General features: G+C 39.5%; 1 protein-coding gene across 1 annotated transcript in view; it reads left to right on the forward strand.

Moving 5' to 3' along the window:
- Positions 1-13294, forward strand: part of dna2 (DNA replication helicase/nuclease 2) — a 76328-nt gene extending 63034 nt beyond the window's left edge. The window contains exons 14-22 of the mRNA XM_072239120.1: positions 173-282; positions 840-1064; positions 3499-3692; positions 5174-5263; positions 5342-5528; positions 6930-7019; positions 7989-8174; positions 8554-8700; positions 10387-13294. Of these exons, the coding sequence (XP_072095221.1) occupies positions 173-282; positions 840-1064; positions 3499-3692; positions 5174-5263; positions 5342-5528; positions 6930-7019; positions 7989-8174; positions 8554-8700; positions 10387-10434 (1277 nt within the window). The 3' untranslated portion in view covers positions 10435-13294. The remainder of the gene's footprint in view (positions 1-172; positions 283-839; positions 1065-3498; positions 3693-5173; positions 5264-5341; positions 5529-6929; positions 7020-7988; positions 8175-8553; positions 8701-10386) is intronic.
- The last annotated feature ends 310 nt before the right edge of the window (positions 13295-13604 follow it).

Consider the following 13604-nt stretch of genomic DNA (forward strand, 5'->3'; position numbering starts at 1 on the left):
ATCAAAGTCAAAGTAAAATTTATCGAGCACGTATATGTATAGAGAATGAATCTCAGGGTAGTATATAGTGACATATATGTACTTGGATAATAAATTTACTTTGAACTTCGATATACTACCTTGAGATTCATTTTCTTATGTATCTGATCCAATATTTTTCTTTATATTCAAGGCCTGAACAAACCTCAGAAACAAGCAATGAAACGGGTGTTGTTGTCAAAGGATTACACGTTGATTGTGGGCATGCCTGGGACAGGGAAAACTACCACTATCTGCACTCTGGTAAGGCGGTTTAATCAGCATTGTTAAGGAATCAAACAAGGATCTTTCCTTTGATTTGTTAGGTTAGTTGTCACTCAATTCTTCAAAGGTAATTTAGCATTCAGATACGTTATGCCTAATCTGCAGCTAAGAAATTTTGACCTGTAAGCCTTGGTAACTCAAATTGACATATAATTATAGAAATTGTGACTGATATTACACAAAAAATGCTGGAGGAATTCAGTGCAGGCAGATTCTATGGAGGGAAAAGCAGTTGATATTTTTGGATGAGACCTTTCGTTTGTCACTGGTGGTGTTTACTCAGTGGGTTGCATTTCCTCCTATTGCAGCGGGAACTGCGGGTGGTCCTTAAGATATTACATGTTTTAGTTTTATTACTTGTTACATTTGTCTGTTATAAAAGTGGATCAAGCAGCTTCTGTGGAGAGTTGAAGAGTCCACATTCCAGGTCGATGATCCTTCATCAAATCTAATTTCCCTTTATCTTAATAGAATAATTAGTTTAATTGTTACTTTGGAGATGTACTTAAGTGGTTATTTTTCTGCTCTTTGACAAGGTGCGGATTCTTTATGCCTGTGGTTTCAGTGTCCTCCTTACCAGCTACACCCATTCGGCTGTGGATAACATTTTATTGAAGCTGGTTAGATTCAAAGTGGGCTTCCTGCGTTTAGGCCGGAAGCAGAAGGTTCACTCTGATATCCAGAAATTTACTGATGAGGATATCTGCAAAAGAAAATCCATCCGAAGTCTGGCTGAGCTGAAAGGGCTGTATGAGAGTGAAGTAAGTGTAAAAATCTTGATTGCTCAGGTTGTGTGCTGTAGTGAGAGTTCCACAGCCAATGATGGCTGGTTTCTCACATTTCTGAGTGGAATGCAAGCAGATTAGCATGGTCTTGTTCTCATCTATCTTGCACTCTGATGAAGATTAAAGTAATTGCTGTTTTACTTTTCATTGTTGGTTCTTTCCTTCATTCGAATGTCCAAGGCCATATGTGACTTGAAATGAAAACAATAGTTTCCCAATAGAAAGCTTTAGATGATATATTTTAGGTACTGACTGTTCAGGAACGTCTTATGTTTATAGCCTGAAAATAAGGTTAATGGCATGGTGACATCTTTAAATACAGAATATATAAGTGTGCTCCTGAATTCAAAGATCAGGATCCTGCACCAGATAAACTTCCTTATTGCTCTTCAATGTTTGTCATCATCACAAAATGTAAATAACTGCTGAACCAAGTAACCAGTATGATGATGGGGACAAAAAAGACAGCAGATGCTGTAATCTGGAGCAAAAAATAAGCTGCTAGGGAAACTCAGAGTCCAGTGGCATCTGTGGGTTTATAATGCAATGTTTCAACCCAAGAGGTCAATCAGTCCTTCAACTCCACAGATACTGCCCAGTCCACCAAATTGGTTTGTTTGAATCAAAGTTCAAAGTACATATATGTCACCACATACAACCCTGAGATGCATTTTCTTGTGGGCATGTTCAATAAATCTATAGAATAATAACCATAACAGAATCAATGAAAGACTGCCCAATTGGGGCATTCAACCAGAGTGCAGAAGGCAACAAGCTGAGGAAATACAAAAAGAGTTAGCAAAGATAATAAATAAATAAATAAGCAATAAATATTGAGAACATGAGATGAAGAGTTCTTGGAATGGGTCCATTGGTTGTGGGAACATTTCATTGATGGGGCAAGTGAAGTTATCCTCTTTGGTTCAAGAGCCTGATGGTTGAGGGGTAATAACTGTTCTAGAACCTGGTGGTGTGAGTACAGAGGCTCCTGTACCTTGTTCCTGATGGCATCAGCGAGAAGAGTGCAGGTCATGGGAGGTGGGGGTCCCTGATCATGGAGGCTGCTTTCCTGCGACAGTGTTTCATGTAGATGTGTTCAGTGGTTGGGAGGGCTTTATCTATGATGAACTGGTCCATATCCACTACTTTTTGTAGGATTTTCTGTTCAAGGGCATTGAAGTTTCCATGCCAGGCTGTGATGCAGCCAGTCAATATACTCTCTACTACACATGTGTAGAAGTTTGTCAAAGTTTCTAATGAAGTTGTCCTTTGATTTTTTTTTAATATATACTTATGGACAGCTTTGAAAATCAATAGTATATTCTTGGCATATGATAAAATTTAACTTTCTAGTTATTTCATTGTATTGAAAGTTAGAAATTGCGGAGTTGGCACTGTTTTTATAGAGTAAACTCCGATTATAACTGAACGTCTCATTACTCTGATCCAAAAAACATACCAGAAGAATCCATTAAAAATATTTTTTGTTGCCTCTATTGCACTTAACTGTTCCATTGCTTTATTTTGTTCAATCCCCTGAAAGCTTAAGGTTATCCAAAAGTTTGCTGGAATTTCCCACTCCCACAGGACTTTGTCCTTCTACAGTGTAGTGTTATAGAAATACAACCACATTTTCCTTCTTCCTCTCCCCCTCCCCCCCTCTCTCCCCCTGGCTCTTATCCTTTATGTTAAAGTGTCACTCATGCACGCATTCTACCCTCTGGCCCATTCGTACAAGCTTATTTTGACTATTTTCATGGTCCATGTAAATGGTGTGGCTGCGTGCCGTTGTGTTGGCTTTCCATATGAAAGCTCATGTTCTCTTCCTCCTTGTTCCACTTATACCTTCCCCATATGTGATTTCAACCTTCAGTTTCTATCTTTTAACCCCACTACTTTCACCTCTTGTTGTCTATTCATGTAATAATATGCATATGTTACAATAGCATTATTATTACATTCCTGAATGATGTATCTATTTTCTAAAATGTAGCAGTTCCCCTGAGCCACATTGAACTGCTACTGCTACATATCCTCCTGCCACATGTACTCTCATTTCCCCTACTTAATATCATTTTCCAAGTTCATAGTCTGTGCCCTCTTGTAATCTCAGGTATCATTGTTTGCTCACTCCTAACTTTCTATGCACCAATAAACTCAGAGTGCGGTTATAATTCTTCGTGTTCAGATTAAACACTTTTTTGCAGATATAATCTCAGTATCAATCACTAAGGTGCAGCGTAAGTATTGTCCTCCCATTCCTATTTGTTTGTTTGCCTCCGCCAAATCTTACAAAACTATTCTGTCACTCTGTGCATGAAGGAACTTGTTAATTTAACTAGGGGTAATTTTTGGTGTTTAGTTGGATATAATGTGCCTATGTAATGACAGAAAGGTGTTTATGTTTCAGCTGGTGGTTGCAACAACCTGTATGGGAATGAAACATCCCTTATTCGGTCAAAGACGTTTTGATTTTTGTATTGTGGATGAGGCATCCCAGATCAATCAATTGATATGCCTGGGCCCCTTGTTTGCTGCTGATCGGTTTGTATTGGTGGGAGATCATCAACAGTTACCACCTGTCATTCAGAGTTCATATGCCAGGTATGACCTCAACTGGATCTAGATGAATTGCAAGATAATCTGTAAATACCTGGATTGCAATAGTAGGTGATTTTAATTTTGCTCATGGTGACTGGGACTACAAAGGGCTTGGATGGGATGGAATTTGTTAAGTATGTTCAGTAAAGCTTCCGTAAAGTCAAAGTTGAGTTTATTGTCATATGTATAAGTACACATTTGGAAAGGTGAAATGAAATACTTGCAGCAGCATCAGATGCACATGACTTCATAATCAGCAGCATTCACAAGTTAAACATATATTAACCGTAAATTATACACAATATTTACAAAAACACAATTAGAACAAGAATAAAGTCCTGTATAGTACAAAGTGATTGAAGTGGTTATATTGTTGCTAAACTCCAGTGATCAGGGTTTTGTCTGGCAGTTCACAAACCGTTTGGTGACAGGTTTAGCTGTTCTTGAACCTGGTCGTTCAAGCAATATATCATAAGGTGAAGGCTGTGCAAGTTTGGGGAAGGGAATAATGGGGTCTTAAAACATGCACACTTTACAAAAGAAGAGATGCTGGAGCTCTCAAAGCACAGAAAACTGGATAGATCTTTGGGGCTTGAACAAGTTTATCTTGGGACATTGTGGGAAGCTAGGGAAGAAATTGCTAGTGGGTGGTGAATCAGTGGAATTCATTGCTACAGATGGCTGTGGAGGCCAAGTCATTGGGTGTATTTAAAGTGAAGGTTGATAGATTCTTAATAAGATTATGGAGAGAAGGCAGCAGATGGGGTTTAGAGGAAAAATAAATCAGCCATGTTTGGTGAAGCAGATTTGATGGACTGAATGGCATAATTCTGCTCCTGTTTTATGGTTTAATACTAATCCTGCTTGCTTACATTAATTTCACATCCCTATATTCCTTGTTCATTGAAATGTCTATCCAGAGGCCTTTTACAAGGTGCCATGGTAGTGTAGCAGTTAGCATGACGCTATTACAGCTTGGGGTATTGGAGATCAGAGTTCAATTCCTCTGTCATCTGTAAGCAGTCTGTGCGTCCTCCCCGTGGAATGAGTGGGTATGCACTGGGTGCTCTGGTTTTCTCCTTCAATCCAAAAACATACTGGTTAGTAGGTTAATTGGTCATTGTAAATTGTCTTGTGATTAGACTAGGGTTAAATTGAGGGTTGCTGGACGGTGTGGCTCGAAGGGCCGGAAAGGCCCATTCTGTGCTGTATCTCAAAAAATAAATAGAGTCACTGCTCTTGTCTCCTCCATCACCTCGGGCAAATCATTCCCATTGCACTGCATTTACAAAAGTCCTTCTCCACCCACACTGCAGTACTTTTAATTACCCTCCTACCTGTATTTGCTAATATATACCAGGTTCACTTCACCTCATGCAAGTATCAAAATATTCTGCATTACCTGCAGCACAGTATGTATTCTCATAACAGCAGTGCATTTGTTCAATCCTCATGATACCCTTCAATGCATTCTGTGCCCACAGAGCTCTGGGAATGGATGAGAGTTTGTTTAAACGTCTGGAGAAAAATTCCGATGCAGTGGTTCAGCTAAATGTTCAATATAGAATGAACAGGTACCACCTTTAATTAAATGCATGGTTTGTTAAAAGTATTTTGATAGTCCTTTAACAATGCTTTATCAACCTCCACAGAACAATAATGTCACTCAGTAATACGTTAATGTATGAGGGAAAGTTAGTCTGTGGATCTGAACAAGTGGCGTCCGCAATGTTAAAGCTGCCCAAGTGGTGTGAACTGGCCATAGATATTCCAGGGGCTTCCTGGTTGAAGAGTGCTCTGGAGCCAAATAATCCAGTTTGTTTCCTTAACACGGAACAGGTGAGATGACATTTAATGTTAACATAGAGCATTACAGCACAGGATAGGCCCTTCAGCCCATGAAGTTATGCGATCTTTTAACCTGCTCTGAGATCAACCTTCCCTCCTACATAGCCCTCCATTTTTTTGTCAATCATATGCCTGTCTAAAAGTTTCTTAAATGCTCCTAAAGTATCTGCCTCTCCCACCACTTCCTGAATGTAAAAAAAATACCTCTGACATCCCCCTATACTTTCCTCCAATCACCTTAGAATTATGCTCGTTAGCCATTTCTGCCTTGGGGAAAAAGTCTCTGGCTAACATGCCTGTTATTATCTTGTGCACTTCTATTAAGTCACCTCTCAAGCTCGTTCACTTCAAAGAGAAAATCCCTTGCTCAACTTATCTTCATAAAGACATGCTCTCTAGTCCAGGCAGCATCCTGCTAAATCTCCTCTGAACCTCTCTGAAAGCTTCCACCTCCTTTTTACAGTGAGGCGACTAGACCCGAACGCATTCCATATGTGGCCTAACCAGAATTTTATAGAGCTGCAACATTACCGATGGCTTTAGAACTCAGTCTTCCAATTAATGAACACACCATACACCTTCTTAATAACCTATCAACTTGCACTATAACTTAGATGAACCTATGGACGTGGACCCCAAGATCCCTCTGTTCCTACACACTGCCAAGATTCCTGCTGTTAAATCTGTATTCTGCATTCAATTTCAACCTTCCAAAGTGAATCACCTCACTTTTCCGGGTTGAACTGTCACTTCTCAGTCCAGCTCTGCATCCTGTCAATTTCCTATTGAAACCTACGACAAACTTCTGTACTATCCACAAATCCATCATCCTTCGTGTCATCTACAGGAATGGTAATGCCTTGGAATTTCTGCTGTGTTTTTCTGAAATTAAACTAATACTGGCATCACTCGCTCAAGGCACAGGAATATCAGTAATGGTTATCAGGAACCTTAGCAAATCAATAACATAGATACTCTTAATCTGACTAAAAATCCTATAGCCTTCTTCCTCAGCTCAGTGCCCAATATCCCCACCCACTCAGCCTATGTAATATTTAAATGATTTCCATACTTACTGTGCAGGAAAGGAGGGAAACACTTCAAGGTAGATGAGGGCTTTATTTAAAAGGAAACTAGCTGATGGTTTGGTAGCTGAAGAGGGGGGAGAAGGTGGCCGAAAGTGATCAGAAGGGAGAATGACAGGAAGAGGAGCCTGACATCGGGGCACACAACAGGGATATAAAAACCAAAGAGAGCGAGAGAACAGTCTCTCAGTTGAGGGAAAGGTGGCATGGGGTGATTATTTTTGTTGTAAACCAGCCTTTAATGTTACGTAGAATATGTCACACGCAGTACAGTCCCATTTCAATTGAGGTATACTGTTTATCCAAGGTTCCAGCCCCTGAGACGGAAGAACAGTGTGGAGTGAGCAATGTAACCGAGGCTGATCTGGTGTACTGTTTGATAACAGTTTTAATAAAGGTAGGTCTGTTTGGATTTGAAAGAACTTTATGCATTTTACCAAGGTGAAGTGTTCTTAACACTAGTGAGCATAATTATACATTCTAGAATGTTCCATTAATGCTAATTTGCCTAAACTGCTGCATGTTTCTGATTGTTATCTGAAATGCTTAAATTAAATCACCCTGTGAGGGAGGTATAGAAATGCCTCTAATTTGTGACTAAAACTGTATGTGCATACTTGCTAGCAACCACTGTGTGAATGTTGGTATATCTGTAATCACAAAGAGAACTTCTGTGATTGTGACCAAATATTATTCTTATTCCTATCAGTGCCTTTGGTTTGATTTAGTATCCTTCTCCAACCTTCCTCCACATCAAAGGTTAATTTATTTATTATCAAAGCATGTATCCATGTACAACTCTGAAATTTGTATTCTCCAGATAGCCACAAAACAAAGAAACATGAAAGTCATTCAGAGAGAAACATCAACACCCCCCGTACAAAAAAAGAACGGCATCCTGATCATCAACCCCCCCCCCCCCCAAAAAAAACTCCATCCGCACGAAACAGAACAGGAACATTGACCCCACTCCACCCCTTCCGCACAAAAAACTAACAGAACATCAACCCCCAAACACCCTCCCCTCACACAACAAAATAGTAAATGAACCGGCAATAAAAAACACAGAATATAAAAACCATGAATCTGAAAAATTAGACAGCTTTGTGCAATTACACTTAGTGCCATTTGTATTTATCTGATCATGTCTGGTGAATCACCAGCTTCTCTTCCTGTCCTGTGCCTGCAGTTGGTGTTCCTAAACTCTGGTCTCTTTTATCTCACCTACTTGCTATCCTTTTAACAATTGTGCAGGTCACGGCATGACCTAGGCTGCAATGCTGAAGGTGGAAGTAAGCTGTGGCCAAGAGTGATATTGGAGGTGATTGATGTGCTAATGCAAATTCTTGTGTTATTTTGTAAACAGGCTGGATGTAAGCCTTGTAATATTGGGATTATTGCACCATACAGACAGCAGCTTAAGACAATCTCAGTTTTGCTGATGAAGGACAAAGCTTTCAGTGCTGTTGAGGTGAATACGGTGGACAAGTACCAGGGCAGAGACAAAAGTGTTATCATTTTGTCCTTTGTTAGGAGTAACAGTGAAGGAAAGGTGAGTAAGGTGATGTCTGTGCTGTAAGCTGTTGTGTAATGTGGTGAAAGAATGTTAACGTCCTCCCATTTCGGCTTGGTCTGTCTTCATGTTGGGTCATGTTGAAAATCCTGCTTAATTACAACAGATGTCATTCTAGAGAAAAACCAAAGAATAACCATTGTGAAGCCCCATTATGCTGTTAACTGTTAACCCCAGTAACAGTTCTGCTCTGTCCACACTACAGGTTTTTGCTTTTGATTTTAATTTGAACAGCACAGTAAGTTGAATATAATTGTTCCTGATTTGCTCATTTCAGCAAGCTACAAATTCTCTTTAGTGCATGTGAATAGGATTACAAAATGTAGGCAGTAACTCCATTGAACTTTCTTTCTTAAAGCTTGGAGAATTATTGAAGGACTGGCGAAGATTAAATGTAGCTCTGACTAGAGCAAAACACAAGCTGGTAATGATGGGATGTATATCAACCCTGTGCCAATATGCTCCTTTGAAAAAATTACTGGATCACTTGAAGAATGAAGAAATGATATCCTTAACTACTAATGATTTGTTTAGGTAACAAAGTACAGTGAGTTCCAGTTAATTGAGGCACATCGGGACCAGTACATTTTGGCTCAATTAAGCAGAAGCCCCAATTACCTGAAGTTTCCTAGAAATAGTTAAAAAGGTAATAAAAAGATAATTTTAACCGATTAACAAATTATATATTTAATGGAATACAGAACAAATTAGAACACTACCAATACTACAAGAGTATTATAAAGCTGTATGTTAGTTCCTAACAGTTATTGCTGGAGGAATTCATCCAGTGTACGCTGCCGTGTTCTTTAGATTCACAAAGTGAACAAAATCAGCACAACCACTTAGTGTAGTCTGACTTCATACGTTGCTTTTGACGATTGCATCTTCCAAATCTTCATTTTCAATGTAACATTCAAGGTGATTGTTGATATCTTTAAATTCTTTGTAGTTCCTAACTTGGTGAAGTAATGAGGTCAATTCATTTTCACCTCTGGCTGTTTCTTGCATCTCCAAGCCTGAATGCTTGAAATGGCAGAGCAAAGCAGTTCTAAATTGTCTTGCTGCTCATTTCTCGTCAACCATCAGTGACAAATATCACTGCTCTTTGAACACAAATACGTGCAGCTGACGCAATTTCAAAACTATTCACCCAAGCACAGTGTAGTGTCTAGTGGCTACACAAGTGCAAGTGACTGATGCTAGTTAGTCCCTGTCCTTATTAAGTGGAGTGATGCCACAAATAAACAAGTGGAATCCTTGCTATTTTCTTGATTAGTTTTTGTTCTTTAAGAGTTGTTCCAAATAAGTAGCTGCCCTGATTAACCATTGGCCCAGTTAAATGGAATCCAGTATATGTACAGGTAAGTATTGAAGACAGCAGGGTGTGGGACAGAGAGGTTCTGGGTAAAATTTCAGCATGGTCTGATTGGATGAAACTCCAATGTTTGACTTGTGAAATGTGTTGGGCAGTCTTCATACAGATCCCAATGGGATTGGGCCTTTAACCTTAATACCCACAAAATCACTATGTACACTGTCCAGCCACAGAAACTGTGTGTGATGGAGAAAATGTCTCACCCAATTAGGAAAAGATGGAGGGGAGTTACAGAGCCTTCTTCTGTTCTGTAGAAATGTATATTTTTTTCTTGTGTGAATAATGATTCTATACTCTTTGCATGTTGCCTTTTAATACTTTTTTTTTGTAACAAGATGTCTAAAGCTACCCAAACAATGCCTTATCGCTTTATCCCAAAATGTCTACAGTGAGAAGCAGATAGGTGGATATTGAGCTCCCTTTTGACAGGATTAGGAAATATGTGGGGGATGCGTGGTGGTGAAGAGATGGTAGTCTCTCCTTTGGTAAACAATGGAGTGTTCTTTTAAGATGGGTTGACGTTAGACCTTGGGCCAATGTGTAAGTGGTGCTTACTCAGTTGAGAGAGGTTGTAACAAAAAAAGCCTTGCCGATTAATAAGCCACCAGATATGAGCTCAGATGACAAATGATAATGTCCCACCTACACTATAGCACTCCTCAGCCTGAGCACCAACCAGTCTGAATCTTAAACTGCCTTTGCACACTGCAGCCTTGATCATGACTGGTCTGTGCCTTCAGCTGCTGGCGCGTGAGTTTTTTGGACCAGTCTTTTCAGATTGCACTGCAAGTCTTTCTTTTCCTTAACTAAGTGTACATCATTGACCTTCCTCCTGCAGCCCACCAACTCACTACTGTGAACTGAGCCAATTTATCATTGTGAATAATGCGAAGATTGTGAACAGCTGCTTCCTGGTACAGAACTCAGTGAATAAGTATACTAAGATTTTAGCATCATCTACCTCCTTGATAAGTGTTGTTTCTCTAATCAATGTTTGACAGTAATTTGAATTTTATTGTATTATTAAATAAAATTTCAAGCCCTGAGATTCTTATTGCTGAATCAGTTCAAAAATACTTCTATCCTTTCATGTTCTTTGTGATATTGAAGACAAGTATCGTGACTGGTTTGTTTAAAGCTAACTGCATTAAGGTTGAAAACCTTTTTTTCCACCAGGTGACTATGCAGAGCATTTATAACATTGCAGCCCAAAGCATGTAATTGCATAGTACTGTATGCTGAAACCAGCATGTGATTGATTACGATCATACTGAGCCATTGTGGCATGTCTGAACAGTATAAGTAGGTGAGATGTTCAATCACTATGCACTTGGCAGTAACTGAACATTTTCATGTTGTATAATGTCTATATTCTGGTTAAAAAGTTACTTGAGGGGATTCTGAAGGACTGGATGTATCCCTCATTTGGGTCTAATGAGGGATAATTTGGGAAATTGTTTTTCAAGGACGTAACCAAGAGGATAAATGAAGGTAGGATAGATGAGTGGATGATAGATGAAAAAACCAAGAGGATAGGTAAGTGAACATTGTCCATGTGGACTTGAGCAAGACCTATGACAAAGTTCCTGGATAGAGGTTAATCTGGAAGGTTGGATTGCATGCAATCTAGAAAGAGCTAGCTAATTGGATTTGTAAGCAGAGAGTGATAGTTGAAGGTTGTTATCAAGGACCGGAGACATTGGACTAGTGGTGTACTACACGGGTTGCAATTGAGCATGTATTCTTTTGATTGACAAAATCAGCATAATCACCTAGTGTAGCTAATGGACTACCTTCGTACAATACTTTTGATGATTGCATCCTCCAAATCTTCATTCTCATTGTAACATTCAAGATGACTGTCTACACCTTCAAATTCTTCATAGTTCCTAATTTGTTGAAGTAATGAAATCATTTCATTTTCACCTCCAGCTGTTTCTTGCATCTCCCAAGCCTGAATGTTCGAAACTGCAGTGAGCAAAACAGTTCTGAATTGTCTTGCTGCTCATTTCTTGCAAACTATCAGTGATAAAAGTCATTGCATTTTGAACACAAATACATGTAACTGCATGATTTAAAAACTGTTCACCCTAAGCACAATGTAGTGTCTAGTGCAGGGGTAAGCAACCTTAAACATAAATGATTTTCTAGCATGCGTTATTCATTAATTTGAGGCAAAACATAACTACATGTTTTTAAATGGATAATTCCCATATTTCAAGTTTTTTATGGCATTTATCTGGCCCACCGTCTGCACATTAATATGCAGTGCAGCCCACGGAGGCAAAAAGGTTGCCATAAGACCATAAGACAAAGGAGCAGAAGTTGGCCATTCAGCCCATCGAGTCTGCTCCGCCATTTTTGCCAACCCCTGGTCTAGTGGCTACACAAGTACAAGCGACTGACACTAGTTAGAAACTGTTAACAGTCTCTTGTCCTAATTAAGTGGTGTGGTGTCCTAAATAAACAAGTGGAATCCTTGCTATTTTGTTCTTTAAGTGTTGTCCCAAATAAGTGGCTGCCCTGATTAACCAATGGCCCAATTAAACGGAATATACAGATTGAAGACAGCAGGGGTGTGGGACAAAGATGTTCTGGGTAAAATTTCAGCCTGGTCTGACTGGATGAAACTTGTATTTGATTTGTGAAATGTGTTGGGCAGTCTTGATACAGATCCCAATGGGATTGGGCTTTTAACCTTAATTCCCATAATTTCACTATGTACACTGTCCAGCCACAGAAACCGTGAGTATGTGAAAAAGAAAATGTCTCACCCAATTAGGAAAAGATGGAGGGAAGTCACAGAGCCTTTTTCTGTTCTGTAGAAATATATATTTTTCTTTGTGTGATTAATGATTCTGGTGAGTCTTTGCACTTTGCCTTTTAATACTTTTCCTGTAATGAGGTGTCTAAAGCCACACAGTGAACTACCTGATGCTTTATCCCAAAATCTCTTGACAGTGAGAAGCAGATAGGTTGAAATTGAGCTCCCTTTTTTTTGCCAGGTTTATGAAATATGAGGGGGGTGTGCTGTGGTGAAGAGATGGTAGTCTCTCCTTTAGGGATGATGGAGTGTTCTTTTAAGATGGATTGATATTAGCCTTCCCTTTCTTACATCAGAGTGTGGGATGAGGGTGGTCCTTGGGCCAACGTGTAGGTGACGCCTGCACAGCTGAGAGAAGCTGTAACAAGGAGATCCTTGGTTCAAGTTGTCCTGGCTCCTGAACTCAACCGTTGCCAGCAGTGCCTTCACAAGTAAGCCTTGTAGATTAATAAGCCACCAGATATGAGCTCAGATGACAAATGATAATGTCCTACATACACTACAGCACTCCTCAGCCTGAGCACCAGCCAGTCTGAATCTTAAACTGCCTTTGCACACTGCAGCCTTGATCATGACTGGTCTGTGCCTTCAGCTGCTGGCGCGTGATTTTTTTGGACCAGTCTTTTCAGAATGCACAGCAAGTCTTTCTTTCCCTTAACTAAGTGTACATCATTGACCTTCCTCCTGCAGCACACCAACTCACTACTGTGAACTGAGCCAATTTATCATTGTGAATAATGCGAAGATTGTGAGCAGCTGCTTCCTGGTACACAACTCAGTGAATAACATACTAACTTTTTAGCATCTTTTACCTCTTCAATAAGTGTTGTTTGTCTTATTAATGTAACCTATGTTTGACTATAATTTGAATATTATTGTCTTAGTAAATAAAATTTCAAAACCAGAAAACCTTATTGCTGAATCTGTTCAGAATTATTTGTACCCTTTCATGTTCCTTGTAAATGGAAAGAGAAATATTGACTGGTTTGTTTAAAGCTAACTGTATTTGGGTTCAAAACCTTGGGTTTTTTTCCACCAGGTGACTATGCAGAGCATTTATAACATCGCAGACCAAAGCATGTAATTGCATAGTACTGTATGCTCAAACCAGCGTGTGATTGGCTACGATCATACTGAGCCATTGTGACATGCCTGAACGGTATTAGTGGGTGAGATATTCAATCATTATGCACTTCGCAGTAACTGAACA

The sequence above is a fragment of the Mobula birostris genome, chromosome 21 (assembly GCF_030028105.1).
Source record: "Mobula birostris isolate sMobBir1 chromosome 21, sMobBir1.hap1, whole genome shotgun sequence".
NCBI lineage: Eukaryota > Metazoa > Chordata > Chondrichthyes > Myliobatiformes > Myliobatidae > Mobula > Mobula birostris.